Here is a 14,291-nt window from a genome sequence, read left to right as displayed (position 1 = left end):
AACTACCCGCACTAGAGGACACAACCTAAGGTTCATCATTCCACCAGCAACTTTACTAGTATACCGACATGCATTTTTCCCCAGTACCATCAGAATTTGGAACATCCTACCAGCACCCTTGGTTATAGCCCCCACTCTTGAATATTTCAAAGGAGGAATGGCAAATAATGCTATCTCCAAGTTGTAGCAAATTATAGTAGCACTGTACAGCACCTTTTATGTTTTTGTTCTTTCATTCTGGTGGATTTTGTGTTCCTGCACCGCACATGCTCTCATCAGCAACGTGATTATTAATTTAACATTACAGCATTTAAAAGGGAAGGAGCTGGCTTATATTGTTGCCATATCAAGTTGCATATCACCAGCACTTAAAATTATTCAAGATTCAACAATTTATTTTGCCTTTCTGCAAAAATGTTTTCTGAACTGGACTGTTACTGTATGTGACTGTTACCAATCAGCAACTTGATTATTATTTTAACATTATTGCTTTTCAAATGGATGAAGGCTGGGCTTATATTGTTGCCATGGCAAGTTTTTCAGTAATATTTATCATAAATATTGTAGACAAAAGTCCTGGACTTTACTATCCTTATATGATTGACTACTTTGAAGAATCTGCTGAGAGAGTTGCATTGGCTCTATCATTAATTCCTGTTCTGAAGAAGTTACTAGGTAAATCATTATCTTTTTTTAGCTCAGTTGGCTTAAACTGGTGTTAGCCAGGATCAGATCCTCCGTGAAGTTCCTTTCCTTATCAAAGTTTCAATAAAATACTGTAAGCACGTCTATAATTACATTCATTACCGAATGTTAAGTAAAGCCAGTTTTCCACTAGACGATTTTATTTGTAGAAATCAAAGGTGTCAGTTGGGTTCCTGAGCTCTGATTGGTTGCTCACATTTTTCCCTTCGCAAAAAGTAGAAACAGTTTGAACTACTAATTTCCCTGAAGCGAAAACTCCAGTAGAAATGCGCATGAACGACGCTATGATTTGCGCGAATAAATTTCACCTAGTGGAAAACCGGCTTTACTATTTGTTTAATATTTATTTAGGCCCATTTGCTGCCTTCTTGATGGAGAGGTTTTCTTGTCGACTTGTTACTATTTTTAGCACTGTAACAATGATGTCCGGATCTCTTTTAATTTATTTTTCATCAAATTTCAATCAACTAATCATAGCATGTGTACTTATTGGTAAGTCAATTTCTATTTCAACCTTTTTTTCCAATATTTATTACATTGAAGATAGTGCTGCTTGGAGAACGCATGTTAGAGGGTTTCAACCGACAGGCTAATGCTAGTCTACCGGGCGTTTTAGGGAAACAGTTAGATTAAATTCCTAAGAAATATATTTGGGGAGAGCCTAGAAGAAATCTGATTAACATTTAGACTCAAAAGTGTGTGGCAAAAGTATGTTCTGAATAGTAGGAGAATGCATTTCCTGTCAATAGCAATGAAATTAACCACAAATTAATTTTTGTATTTAAAAATGAATGAAAAGGCACAGTCAACCAATGAAGGTTGTCATAAAAGTATGTTTTTATTTAACTATAAAGATTGTTGAATTTTGAAAATACAAAGAACAGGGAAGGAGCAGAGTGAGAGAGTGAATTTCAAAAGGTCTGTATGAAATGTAGGGAAAGCAGCCGTTATATCTTAGTCTAAAGGGTCTTAACTCCAGGGGCGGATTGCGATAAAACGGTCTTAACTAGTAGTCTTAACTTCTCGAATAAAGCCGGCTTTATCACTTAGACGGTCTTACTAAAGTCACTCCGCTAAGACCATTGCTATAAAACTGTCTTCGTTTAGACCCCGTTGAGTATTGAAACGCAAACAAGCACTCCCTGGTAACATAAAATTGATGGCGCTGTTACACATAATGAATATTAAATAAGGTGTTTCTTCACGTCACGCTTGCTCGGTTCTTGAATTAAACATATGCACATGTAAAGATGAATGTAAACAACAAACGAAGACCCGCTTTTACAGAGGCAGAGAAGTTTGCTTTGATTGAGTACTTCAATCAATCGAAAGAGATATTACTTTCGCAATTTAGCGCAAACGTAACGCTAGAAGAAAAGAGAAAACGGTGGGATATTGTCCTGCGAAATGTAAATGCAGTGAATCCAATGGTAAATCGAACTCGCGAAGAAATAAAAAAGAAATGGAAGAATCTGTTGGCAGAGGCCAAGAAGGATATAAGCAAGGTAATATCTTATATAGTTTTTATTATTTAATTTTTAAGGGTGAACAGTAGGTATGCGTATATAATTAGGCGTATGTAGTCAAATAAATAATTTACAAAAAAGACCTTCTTGTAATGATGGATAATCAACGTTAATTAATGTTGATTTTAATTAGCAGTATCATAACCCAATTTCACTTTCATTTTATACTAGGTGAAGCATCCTACAACAGGAGGAGGACCTTCCCATATCCTTTCCCCAACATCTGACTTGATAGCGAACATGTTTGGCAGAATCAACGGGGAAATGTTTGCAGGAATCACTGCAGGGAGTGAGACCGGAATTGGTAATTCTGAAGCTAACGAAATCGGTAAAATATCCAATAGGGATTACATTACATACCATGTTGCATCATAATTATAATTAGGCCTACATTATATATCGAAATTATCATTTAATCAAAATTGCAAATAAAATTATATTATAATAAACTACCGGTATTACCATAGAGGAAGACGACCATACTGCCCTGCTCTGAGAAAAGGCATTAAGTACATTTTTTTCAAAATTGAGATTTTTAGCTTACGTGACTCCTGAATGTCTAATCTATCACCCTATTTTATCAAATTTCTAAAAATATGTCTGGAAATATGAAATTTTATTTTAATATTGGGCATTATCTGCAAATTTCACTATAAATACTCTGAGAAAATGCATTATGTGCGCGAAGCCTTACATACATGCAATGAACGCTTGACTTAACGCAAGACAGATAGTAAGTAACCAATCAGATGCTAGTATAACGAATATCTAACTAATTAGCTTGGAATTCTTATCAAATAATGCCTAGTTAGTAACTGCTTTATTTCGAAGAATACTCTGAGAAAGTGCATTATCTGCTTTATATTTTACGGAGTTTATTTATAATTCTGTGATTAATGAGATACTTTTGCCGAAATGATGCAAGTTACAGCGCAAGACCTTTCTTAGAAGTCTTTTGGAAGAGTAAGTACAATATTGTATTTTATTATGTTTCATACCTATTAAGTATTAAATTTAGATTATTATTATTATTTAGTAGTATTATTTTTTGTTTTATCGACATTGTATGTTTTGTATTGTGTTTATTATTATTATTATTATTATTATTATTATTATTATTATTATTATTATTATTATTATTATTATTAATATTATCACTGTTATTGTTACTATCATCATTATTATTACTCTTTCAGGCAACAAAGTGGTAAACCAAAAATGGACAGACACAATTTTCGCCACCGAGATTGTGCTCCACTTCGAGGAAGGGATATTGAGTGATGCAATTGTGAAAGAAAAAATGTAAAACTATTTAAAAAATTGTAAAAGTCGGAGCATTGTAATAAATCTTTTAAAATGTTTTGCACTCATTTGTATAACCTATGTTGTATTGCATCATTATCATCGTAAAGATAACAGTAGCAATGTATATTATAACTTAATAAATATAAATTAATTAATCTTATATTTAAAATTAGCACACCATTTTTATATATATTTTTCTACATGTTATTGTTAATGAACAAGTTATTATCAATAAAATTATGCTTTGTCTATTTTATTATTAGTCGATCGATTTAATTTTTATGATAGGCCTATTCTCATTATCAATCGAAAATGGTAATGATTATGATGAGGATGATGATGGTGTGGATGATGATAATTAAGAGGATGAAGAGATTTAAAAATATGATGGCATGCTAGTTACCGAACCATAAATAAAATACGTTTAAAACAATCACTCTATCCTACCTCACCCCCACCCCTCACAACACCGTCTCCTTCCCACTCCCCTCTGCGCATTTTCCTCGTGTACACAATTAAATTCCTTATTTTATAATGTCTTTGGATTTCATACATATACTTCGGTTTTTAAAAATTAAATAGAAGACTTTGCGATTTCAACTATTTTAATATTTTTAAATATTAGTTTTTACTTGTTTTTGAAGCAATATTTTTATAAAATATATGTTATAAATCTATAGATTAAATTTCATATACATACATTTCAATAAAGTAATAATTAATGCATGTTTATAAACACTTTTGCAGATAATGCCCGATTTCAAAAGTATTTTTCTATATTCATAGTTATAAATACTCTGAAAAAAGGCATTATCTCCATATTGGCCCCCTTAATTATAAAATTAATCAATGAAAAGTATGTGGCAAATTTTTTAATAATATATCTAAGCAAACCATAGTTTAACAAATTTGAAATCATTTGTACTTTTCTTGGGAAAAACTCAAACGCGTTTTGCTAATTTACTCAAAACTATGATTTTGTTACTTAATGCCTTTTCTCAGAGCAGGGCAGCATAGTTCTTCACCAATCTGGCAGCAAGAGACTACAGTCACTGCTACCGCTACTACTTCCAGTAGTAACAGTAGGCCTATTAGTAGTAGTAGCCAATCAAAGCAGCGACGTGTGGCTCAAAATTCAGAAGAAATGACAGACGAATACATGGAGTGGGGAATTAAATTGGCGAAAGCTAAAATAAGCAAATGCGAAAAACAAGAGCTGAAATTAAAGGGAGAAGTAGAAATGTTGAGATTGCAACAGCAAAAGCTGCAATTGGAGATTGCAATTTTAGTGTCACAAGTACACGTGATTAATGAGCAATGAATCCACACTGCAAATTTCGAAATACTAATCAATTTTTAAAAAGTTATATATTATTCATATTTATTAATTCGTAAACATTTCTTATGCACATACGATAATTGTTTAATGTACGACGAACGAACTTAGGCCTAATGATAATTATTTTAATTTAAACATATTATTCAGTAACTATATTTAACAGATATTATATCCTTTAATTTAATTTAAAATAATACGATGCTGTAATTAATAATATTCGTAAAAACATTAAAATAAAATACAGGGTATAACAGTTTATAAAATTGGTGTAATTCTTTTAGTACAATATTGATCATCTCAAAGCCTGTGCAATCATATTTCGAACTATTCTACCATCAGCTGCCACGGGTCCATTGTACACTTCCTTAACCTGATATTGCTGTTCGTTTATCTCCTCATCTATATCTGGCAGTTTCAGATCCCTAGATATGTTGTGCAGCACCAATGTGAATGATTCTTGTTTGACTGATTCAAATCATCAATAATTAAATCAGTTAATCAAATAATTTCTCTACGCAGAAATCTATATTTCCTATATAATTATTCATCGTTATAGATCTGCAACGGATGAGATCGATCACGGAATATTCGTCGTTCGAGTCTTTGACGAGCCTTGCCTAGTATCGGTAACGCCATGTTGAAAATAATTTAAGACCGTTTTAAGCCTCCTCCGAGTAGGCTTTAAAATTTAAGACGGCTAACTGCTTAGACCGCGGTATAGCAATGGTCTATAATTATAGACCAGTAGTGACGTCACGATTATAGCCGGCTAACCGTTAACCCCGGGACTGATACAATGATATTGTGGAGTATTTAATAACTGCTTGAATATTTGAGAAAGGTAGCAGAATTTTGATATTTGTAAAACTATAGAAGGAAATAAGACTGCAAGCTATTAATGAAAGAATTTTACAATAATCAGTTTAGCGGAAATATAAAAATAAACAAGAATTTCATTCATTCAATATTTGACTTTGAATATTTCGAAGATTTTCATACCAACAAATAAACAAAATCGAGCTGATGTGCTAATTATTATTATTATTATTATTATTATTATTATTATTATTATTATTATTATTATTATTATTATTATTATTATTATTATTATTATTATTATTATTATTATTTTTATTATTATTATCTGTGTTTTATTATTATTAATAACACTTTTTACACGGAAGACCTGTCTCACCCGATGGGTGTTACTCTACAAGGTTGTGTTGTCATTGAGATTGTAAAATAACAGTATGAAAAATAATAACACATAAAATATCACAATAAAGACAAAATTATATACAAATATGAGACATGAAAAATGAAGCATAAACCACAAATTTTACAAAAGTGTTTTAAATATTGTAGCATTTGATTAATTTCTAACACATTCACCAAGTGTGTTCCAAAGAATAGCACCACGGTAATACAAACTTTTCGTTTTTATTTGTCCAAAATTGGTCCTGTTGAATGTTACCTAAATATGTCAATTTTAAATGATCCAAAAGGTACAATCTTAAATAAATTGCCTTCTTTTTATAAAGAAATGTTAGAGTCCTTAACTGTCTTTAACAAGACAAAACAACTTCCCAAATCAATTAATGACATTATAGAACAAAACCTATGGGGAAATGATCTAGTTGTCTCAAAAAACAAACCTTTGTACTTTAAACTTGGATTGACTCTGGCTTTGTGAAAATCAAAGATATCTTAAATAAAAATAATTTGTTGTCTACAAATACGTTAGTAAGAAACCTTAAGAAAAAACAAAACTGGTTAGCCGAATTTTCCATGCTAAAGAATGCGATCCCATGTAATTGGAAAAGCATAATAAAAAATCAAAATCCGGACACTGCTCCCGCTACCAATATAGATAATAACACCCTTATTATAATAAGCAAATTAAAAACCAAAGACATATATAAAAGTATAATTAAAAACAAATGCACATTTCCATCTACAGTGCAACTAAATTGAGAAATGATATTAAATAAAAAAGTTGCATGGGAAAACATTTGGATAAAAAGGGTCATCAAAACAAAAGAAAGGAAGCTCGCACACATTAATTTTAGATTACTACATGGAATTCTACCAACAAATAAAAGACTTTACAAGTGGAACGTCATAAATACTGATAAATGCGTTTTATGTAATAAAGTTGAAGATGAAAAACATTTACTCTATGAATGTGTAAATGCCCAAATTGTATGGGAATCAATTAATAGATTAATCACATCAGTAAATATAACATTTGATAATGTTATAACTGAAACAAATAAACAGTATATAAATAATTTCATTACTCTAGGTTCATTCTGCTTGTATAAAGCAAAAATTCTGAAATCTCTGAAAAAGTGGAACTTTAGTTCAATCAATACTCTGTTAATGAATGAATTACATTTGAGATAAATGATATGACATTTTAAAAATTACCATTACACAATAAAGATATTTTATTTATGTGTGAATGTATTTCTTTTCATAAAAATAAAAGGAATACATTCATAAGAATATTAAAGATATAGGCCTAGTAAATCGACATGTGGTAAATGTATGATGAAATGTTTAACTGTTAAAACAAAATATAAGAAAACTGATTGTAGTATCACAATTACGGTTACCTCCTTAATTTCAGCTATGTAATTATTAGTTGAATGAACGAAATTTGGAATAAAAATTGATATATGGGATATATGTTTATGTATGTGTATGTATGTATATATAGATACGTATGTGTTTTGATTGCGTATGTATGTGTATATATATTGATGTTTGTGTGTGTACCTGTATGTATATATGTGTATGTGTATTTGTGTGTATGTATGTATGTATATATATGTAAATGGGTATATATATCTTTATGTAGGTGTGTGTGTGTATATATATACAAATATTTTTGTGTGTATGTATATGTGTGTGTTTGTGTATGTATGTATGTATGTATGTATATATGTATGTATATATATATATATATATGTATATATGTGTATGTATGTGTATATATATATATACATACACTTTGGTTTTTTTTATCAATATTTACTATTGATGTTTTCTGTGGTTAAAACTGATTATAATAATAATAATTTGATAGTACTGTTGTCATTGAATATTTAAAAAAAAAAGAAGGGAATGAAAAGAACTTGGAAAACAAAGGAAATATTGTATTGTTCCTTTTTAATGAAGATTGTTGAAATAAATGTGGTGGTTACGCCACGAAAGAGAAAAAAAAACTTTTCGTTTTACATTCAATGTGACGATCAACTATTAAGACATCATTTTATCTGGTTAAATAATTTTGTTCCTTAAATGTAAAGCGTTCGGTCAAATAAGATGGGGCCATGTTATGAAAAATTTTATACATGGTTATTGCTTCATTTTTATACAATTTGTTTTCTAAATTTACCAATTTAAGGTCTGCAAGGCTTGTGTACTTGAATCATCTTTTTTTCTTCTTTTTTTTTGAGAATTATTTTTGCCACTCTATTTTGTAAGACTTGTAATTTGTTTTTTTTTAATAATTTGAGTAGATCTACCCCACACTAGATTACAGTACAGTAGGCCCTATTCAAAGTAAGGAGCAATAATGGTTTTGTACATAAGAGATTGCTGATCATTTGATAGAAATTTTAGAGGTCCTTTTACAAATAGCACAAACCCGGCTGAACTTTAGTTTTACATTATCACTTTGCTTATTCCATGAAAAATTTTCATCGATAATAAATAGTAAGAGTCTGGTTATGACATTGCCATTTTTGAAAATGCTGGAAATAATTTGGAGCATACTGTAGAAATTCAGATTTTAGAGATTAATTTTTTTACAAGTTGTTCAGTGGCTAACTTTGTCATTACCTCCCGAAAGAGGTTATTTTCCGCTTGATTTGTTTGTGTGTGTTTGTATGTTTGTTAGCGATCTACTGTACCTACATGTTCAGGTATACATGCGTCAGACCATTTAAAGAAAAAAAAAACTCCGCACTAGATATCTCAAAAACTGATAATGATCTGTATGAAACTTTCTGAAAGTCATTATTACGTTTTTAGTGACAATCCAGATTCGGGTGTGAATTTGGGAGATTATTTAAAGTGCTAACGTCCCAGACATGAATATATTAATATCCGATCAAAAATGGATCTAAATGAAACTTTCTGGAAGAATTAACCAAGCTACAAGAAAGAACTGATTACATTTTGGTTACTATCTAGATTTGGGGGTCATATAAAGTGCAAACGCCCCAGATGTGAATATCTCAAAAACTCATCAATGGAGCTGAATACTGTAAAACTTCTTAGAAGTTTGGTGATTATCCGGAGTAGAATGTGGTTTGAGGATCAGTTAAAGGGAATTTATCAGACCTAGATATCTAAAAAATGACAAATGCATCTGAAAACCTTTCTGGAATAGTTTGTCATGGCCAGGGAAGAAAACATTCCATTTGGTGACGTTCCAGAGAAGGGTGCACGCGTGTGGAAACCCTTAAAACGGAATGTCCCTGACTTAAATATCTCAAAAACTGATCAACGGATCTGAATGAAACTTTCTAGAACGCATTCGTGGTCTAGATGGTATGACGTTCGATTTGTAAGCGACAGGTCCCGGTTTTGAATCCCGGTGAAGGTTAAGATATAAATGTTTTAATTATACTTTTTTCAAAGGGAGAATGCTATATACAGGGAAGGATTGTTTGGCGGAGGTATATACCCTCGAAGTGCGCTCTATTTTTTTTTTTTTTTGAATATTATGATTTTAATAAAATTCAATAAAACAACATTTTTAAAGGTGTGATAATCTTGAAAAATTCTAATTTCAGGATATGCAGCATGTTTGGCCAATTTTTCAAGTTATTATATTTTAGATATGTACTTTCAGCGCTATTTTACTTTGGTATTTTCAATACGTACGCTGATAAGAGGCATCGGCTCAACACTAGCAACTCCTATAAATCAGGTAGTTTCACTTTTATTTTGTTGAATATAAAAAAAAACATAATTTGTATAATGGGTAAACCAAGTATATTTCAGGGTGCTACAGCATTTTCTGTAAAGTGTTTAAATCAAAGACAGTGGCAAAAAGTACATCTCCTACCAAAACAAAATTATTTTTTTCTCTTTAAAATTTTTGATTCTAAACATCTCAGGACATAAAATGGCATGAAGATTGGCATTTTCTTAAGGCAGCAGCAGGATTAGCAACTGAATTTCTACCAAGGCTTTACTTCACGACCCTATCTCCTGTTGGACCACTTAGTACAAAGTAGGACAACTACTAGTACCACCACTGATTTCGGAGGCTATATCAGGTCCTGTAGGAGCAGACATTTTGATAGTTAAAATAGCAATTATATAAATTATCTATCTTGGCCACCAAAAGCACTCATCTACCATATTTTTTTAATCATTTTTTTATTGTACAGGTTTCTTCTATCACTGCAATCCACTTTTTGGTCTACAGCTTTGGAAGATTTTAAAATTATTAAAAGTACTGAATTTAAATGCACCTAAAGTTATAAGTCACAAAAAGTCAAACGATATACTATATTCAATTCTACAAATTATCTCCAGTTGCAGATCAAGGAATTTGGAATAGAGGTGGCCCATGGAGGCACTTTCATAAATTTATTATTTTGACACCTCAAGGTGGCCGGGAATACCACTCTCAGACTTTAATTTAATTTTCTTTTTTATCCATTTTTAAAAATAATTTTAAAAAGCTGGCCGGCCCGGGAAGGCTGGGCCCACTACATATAAATCTATCACTGATCACTACATCAAATTATTACATTGCGTGTCTTCCTCTTCTTCCTTTTGCTTTCCTCAATGTTCTTTAAGGGTATCTTTTACTTTATTTAGTTAGGCACACAGCACATGCACCAATGACTGTCAATAGCAAATATATCACTGCTCTACTTGTAGGTGACAATCCTTTTTCACAAGACAAACACACACACGCAATGCTTTACACAAACTAAATCTCAATATGAGGAAGTGGAGTTTTTTTTTGGTCGTGAGAAAAAAATCCAGCAACACTAAAATGGAACCCAGGACCCCAGACTGGAAGACAAGCATAATAACCACTAAGCGATTCAACTCTACTCTCCTGGTGTCTGTTCTGGTACAGTGGTAGTTGTAGCATGTGTCCTAGTCAATTTTTAAGTTTTCTTTTAAATTTCAATTGATAGTTCAATTTCGTTTGATTTACTGTATAGATCCGCATTACTGACCCTGTCTGTTCTTCTAACTTTATAAAAGCCAATAAAAGTGTGATGCTGAAGAAAATGGCATTGTCAACATTTGGATTACCATGATAATTTATAAAATTTCAGTATCCATACATGCACTCTTAAATGTCCCTGTATTCGAAATACAAGCAGAAGAGTTTTTGTCCGTTTTAGCGTAAAAACATCTTCTTTCCTACAACACAGTATTCTTCTATCGTAGGCATTAGCTGACATTGGCCACAAACGCAAAAGTTAAAATTATTGAGCATATTTTCCACCTCCTCATCTACTTTTGAATGGTCATCATGTGCTTCTTCGATTTAAAGGTTATCTTTATGTCTTTCTGGTTCAAATAAAAACATCTTTAGCTTATGTTCGGCCATTACAAGCTTACGTGTACAGTCTCACTTAATTTTAGGCCGATGTACTGATTATGCATAAGACTTGATATGCAACGGTTGTCAAAAAAAAAGAAGTTACAGCCATGGTTATGCATGCACGCAAATATTGCACGCGGTGAATACCCTAGGCGGTGCTATTTATAAGATCTTTGGTTACATTACCTTACAGTGACGTCATGCCGGTAAAGGGGTAAAAATGTATAATGGCCAATAACTTAATAAACAATTGCCAAAAAATGATTTTTAAGGATTCTATTATTAATGTCATATCAAAAACCCCCTCTAGAAAAAAAAATCTTTCTAGGTCCCTTTTAATAAAAGCGAAACGTCAAATAAAATGGCTTTGTCTAAATATCTATAAAATGAGGGAACATATTTCAGCTATGAACATCATCCTAGCACTTTTTTTCTTTTTGTACTTCAACTTGGTGCATATCCTAATGATTTTTGAAGAAAAAACCTTCCATATTTCCTCCCTTTTTCTTTTTGTAAAATAAGTCTAATACAAGATACAAGCACTTGTATCTAATATAACAAAATAATATTTTTTGGACATATTGGAAGGTGTTCTTGTTGTGGTTTAGGAAAAACCAATTTTATTTACAATATTACAGTATATTCAAACCGGATGAAACTATTTCTTCATCTTTTTTATTTTTAATTGCATATTTCTCTATTGTGTTTCTGGGAATGTGGCAGCTGGAATATCATGTTAAAATTCTTGATATTATTTTATGTTTAGTCCATAATACTATTTATCAGTCAATCTATAGTGTGCATACTGTATCTCCAACCTTTGCCTAAATACCAAATAATACATGCAGGTTGTTTATGGCCATTCTATCTTTTTTATACTCATGGGGTAACTTTTAGAAATTTCTTTGAACTTCTGTGAACTTGATCTTATCTCTTTCTAAAACAAAATTTACCACTCCATTAAATTTTATGACGATTAATTTAATAATTTTTGCTTAATCCTTCAGACAGACAGTCAACAAAAAAATATGCTTTTGTGTGTGAACTAGGCAGTGGCGTTATTAACGCCACGCATAATGCCACCTCCGTGGCGTCATTAACACTACCTGCAGATCCCAGATTAGTGAACGCCACGGAGCTAACACCAGTGATGCTTTAATGACTGGTCTGGTGCTCTCTATAATTGAAATGGTTAATCTATTTAGACTGTCTATAAAAAAAACCACAATACCAATAATTGTTCCACAATGTTAGCTAAAAAATCAGAAGTAAAATTGTTCATTTAAAATACAGTAATCATATAAGCTCACTTACAACAATTCACTGTAGATATATCTTACTACAGTTAAGCACCCGCACATTACGGTATTTAAAACTGAAAGCTTCCCATAGGCCTATATTACTATTTTAACGGCAGAATTAATGTAGCAAACGCCGTTTGTGTGGACACATTGGAATTTTAATGTGTAGACTAGCTTACGCCGGTGTAAGCTGCAGCAGCTACGCTAGCCTTACGCTGTGTGTGTGTGTGAAAATACCCTTAATCTCCTTGATGGCGGTAAAAAATGCTGAGTGCTTAATCCACCAAATTTCTGTCTGAATAATACAGTTCACACCAGTTACTGTACACACCCAATAAAATGTGTTGGAAGGTTTAACATGCTAATATTTTTTTGATAACCCTCAACAAATTTTTTAAATATTTTTAAAAGTAACTTAAAGTCAGCAATATTTGATTTTTTATTTTTGTAATTGTATTTTTTACTGCTTTGTGTTTTACTTGTTTATGTTTTCTTTTTGTCATTGTATTTCCCAGGGCCCCAAGGGACCCAGTCTTTTTGAGTGATTGGGCTATTCTGGTTAAATATTGTGAATATATAAATAAATAAACAACATATTGCTTAATATTGTCATAACCACAGCTTAATATTGTCATAACCACAGCATATTAATCAGAGTACTGCATATATGCATCGGGAAGAAGAATTTTACTTGTATTTTATGTACCAGTGACAATAAAAGAATCTTGTATCTTGTATCTTTTATCTTGTATATTTTGTTTATTTTTTCAGGATTTCTTCGTGATACAACAGGAGCATACTGGGCTTCAGAACTGTTTTTATTTGTAGTCACTACAGTCGGAGCATTCAAAATTCTCTTTACTGCTATTTGTCAAAAGAAGTAATAATTATACGGAGACTGACGCCCATAAATGAGCAATAAACAGAATCCGTTAAAATATATTATAAACTAAAAGTAAACTGAATCATTATCAAAAGTTTCTGTGGAAGCAGTGTGGCCTAACGGTTGTGTGGCTCAATCTTATTTATTCTGGTTTTATTATTATTATTCTGTTAGGCCTATTATTATATATTATTGTTGGTATTTTCACTCTAGCTTATACTATTGTAGAACTTATCTGTTTCATTTTTTCAAAATGCACTATATCTATATAAATTATATGCCTTATACAATACTACATAGGCCTATATCATTTTGGCTTCCTGCTTCCATCATTATTACTATGTTTTATTTGCCTTTCAATACTTTTATAGGCCCACATTTATTTAATTTACAATATTGCTTTGTATAATTTTATATATTTAAATTTTTTTTTCATAGCCGCTTCCTGTTCTTGATTTTAGTTATGCCTTATGTTTAGCTTATCCATTAACCATGGGTGAATTAATTCCCCCATGCATTAACTATAGTAATGCTTTCCCACAGTCCACCACTTGCTCATTCATTGTTCACCCTTATCACTGTTTATTTGTACATTATCATTAATCCTTTATAGACGTATGCCGATCTCTTATACACATCT

The 14,291-nt window shown here is 31.5% G+C and overlaps 1 protein-coding gene across 1 annotated transcript; it reads left to right on the top strand.

The window, feature by feature from the left end:
* Positions 1-289: 289 nt before the first annotated feature.
* LOC117115013 (monocarboxylate transporter 11-like) lies at positions 290-13,652 on the top strand. Its single transcript, XM_033258644.1, has 3 exons — positions 290-675; positions 1,057-1,197; positions 13,540-13,652. Exons 1-3 carry the CDS (start codon positions 498-500, stop codon positions 13,650-13,652), a joined length of 432 nt encoding a protein of 143 aa, XP_033114535.1. The 5' UTR covers positions 290-497.
* The last annotated feature ends 639 nt before the right edge of the window (positions 13,653-14,291 follow it).

This window comes from Anneissia japonica, unplaced genomic scaffold, assembly GCF_011630105.1.
Source record: "Anneissia japonica isolate Jap-2015-1 unplaced genomic scaffold, ASM1163010v1 scaffold7586_len110223_cov112, whole genome shotgun sequence".
Taxonomy (NCBI): domain Eukaryota; kingdom Metazoa; phylum Echinodermata; class Crinoidea; order Comatulida; family Comatulidae; genus Anneissia; species Anneissia japonica.
The sequence above is the reverse complement of the archived record's forward strand: the minus strand, read 5'-3'. Positions and strand labels throughout refer to the sequence as shown.

Coding starts and splice junctions, on each gene's coding strand:
- LOC117115013 (XM_033258644.1), top strand. CDS start 498: ATGGATGAAGGCTGGGCTTATATTGTTGCCATGGCAAGTTTTTCAGTA. Junction 676..1,056: donor TGTTCTGAAGAAGTTACTAG/GTAAATCATTAT, acceptor ATATTTATTTAG/GCCCATTTGCTGCCTTCTTG. Junction 1,198..13,539: donor CATAGCATGTGTACTTATTG/GTAAGTCAATTT, acceptor TTATTTTTTCAG/GATTTCTTCGTGATACAACA.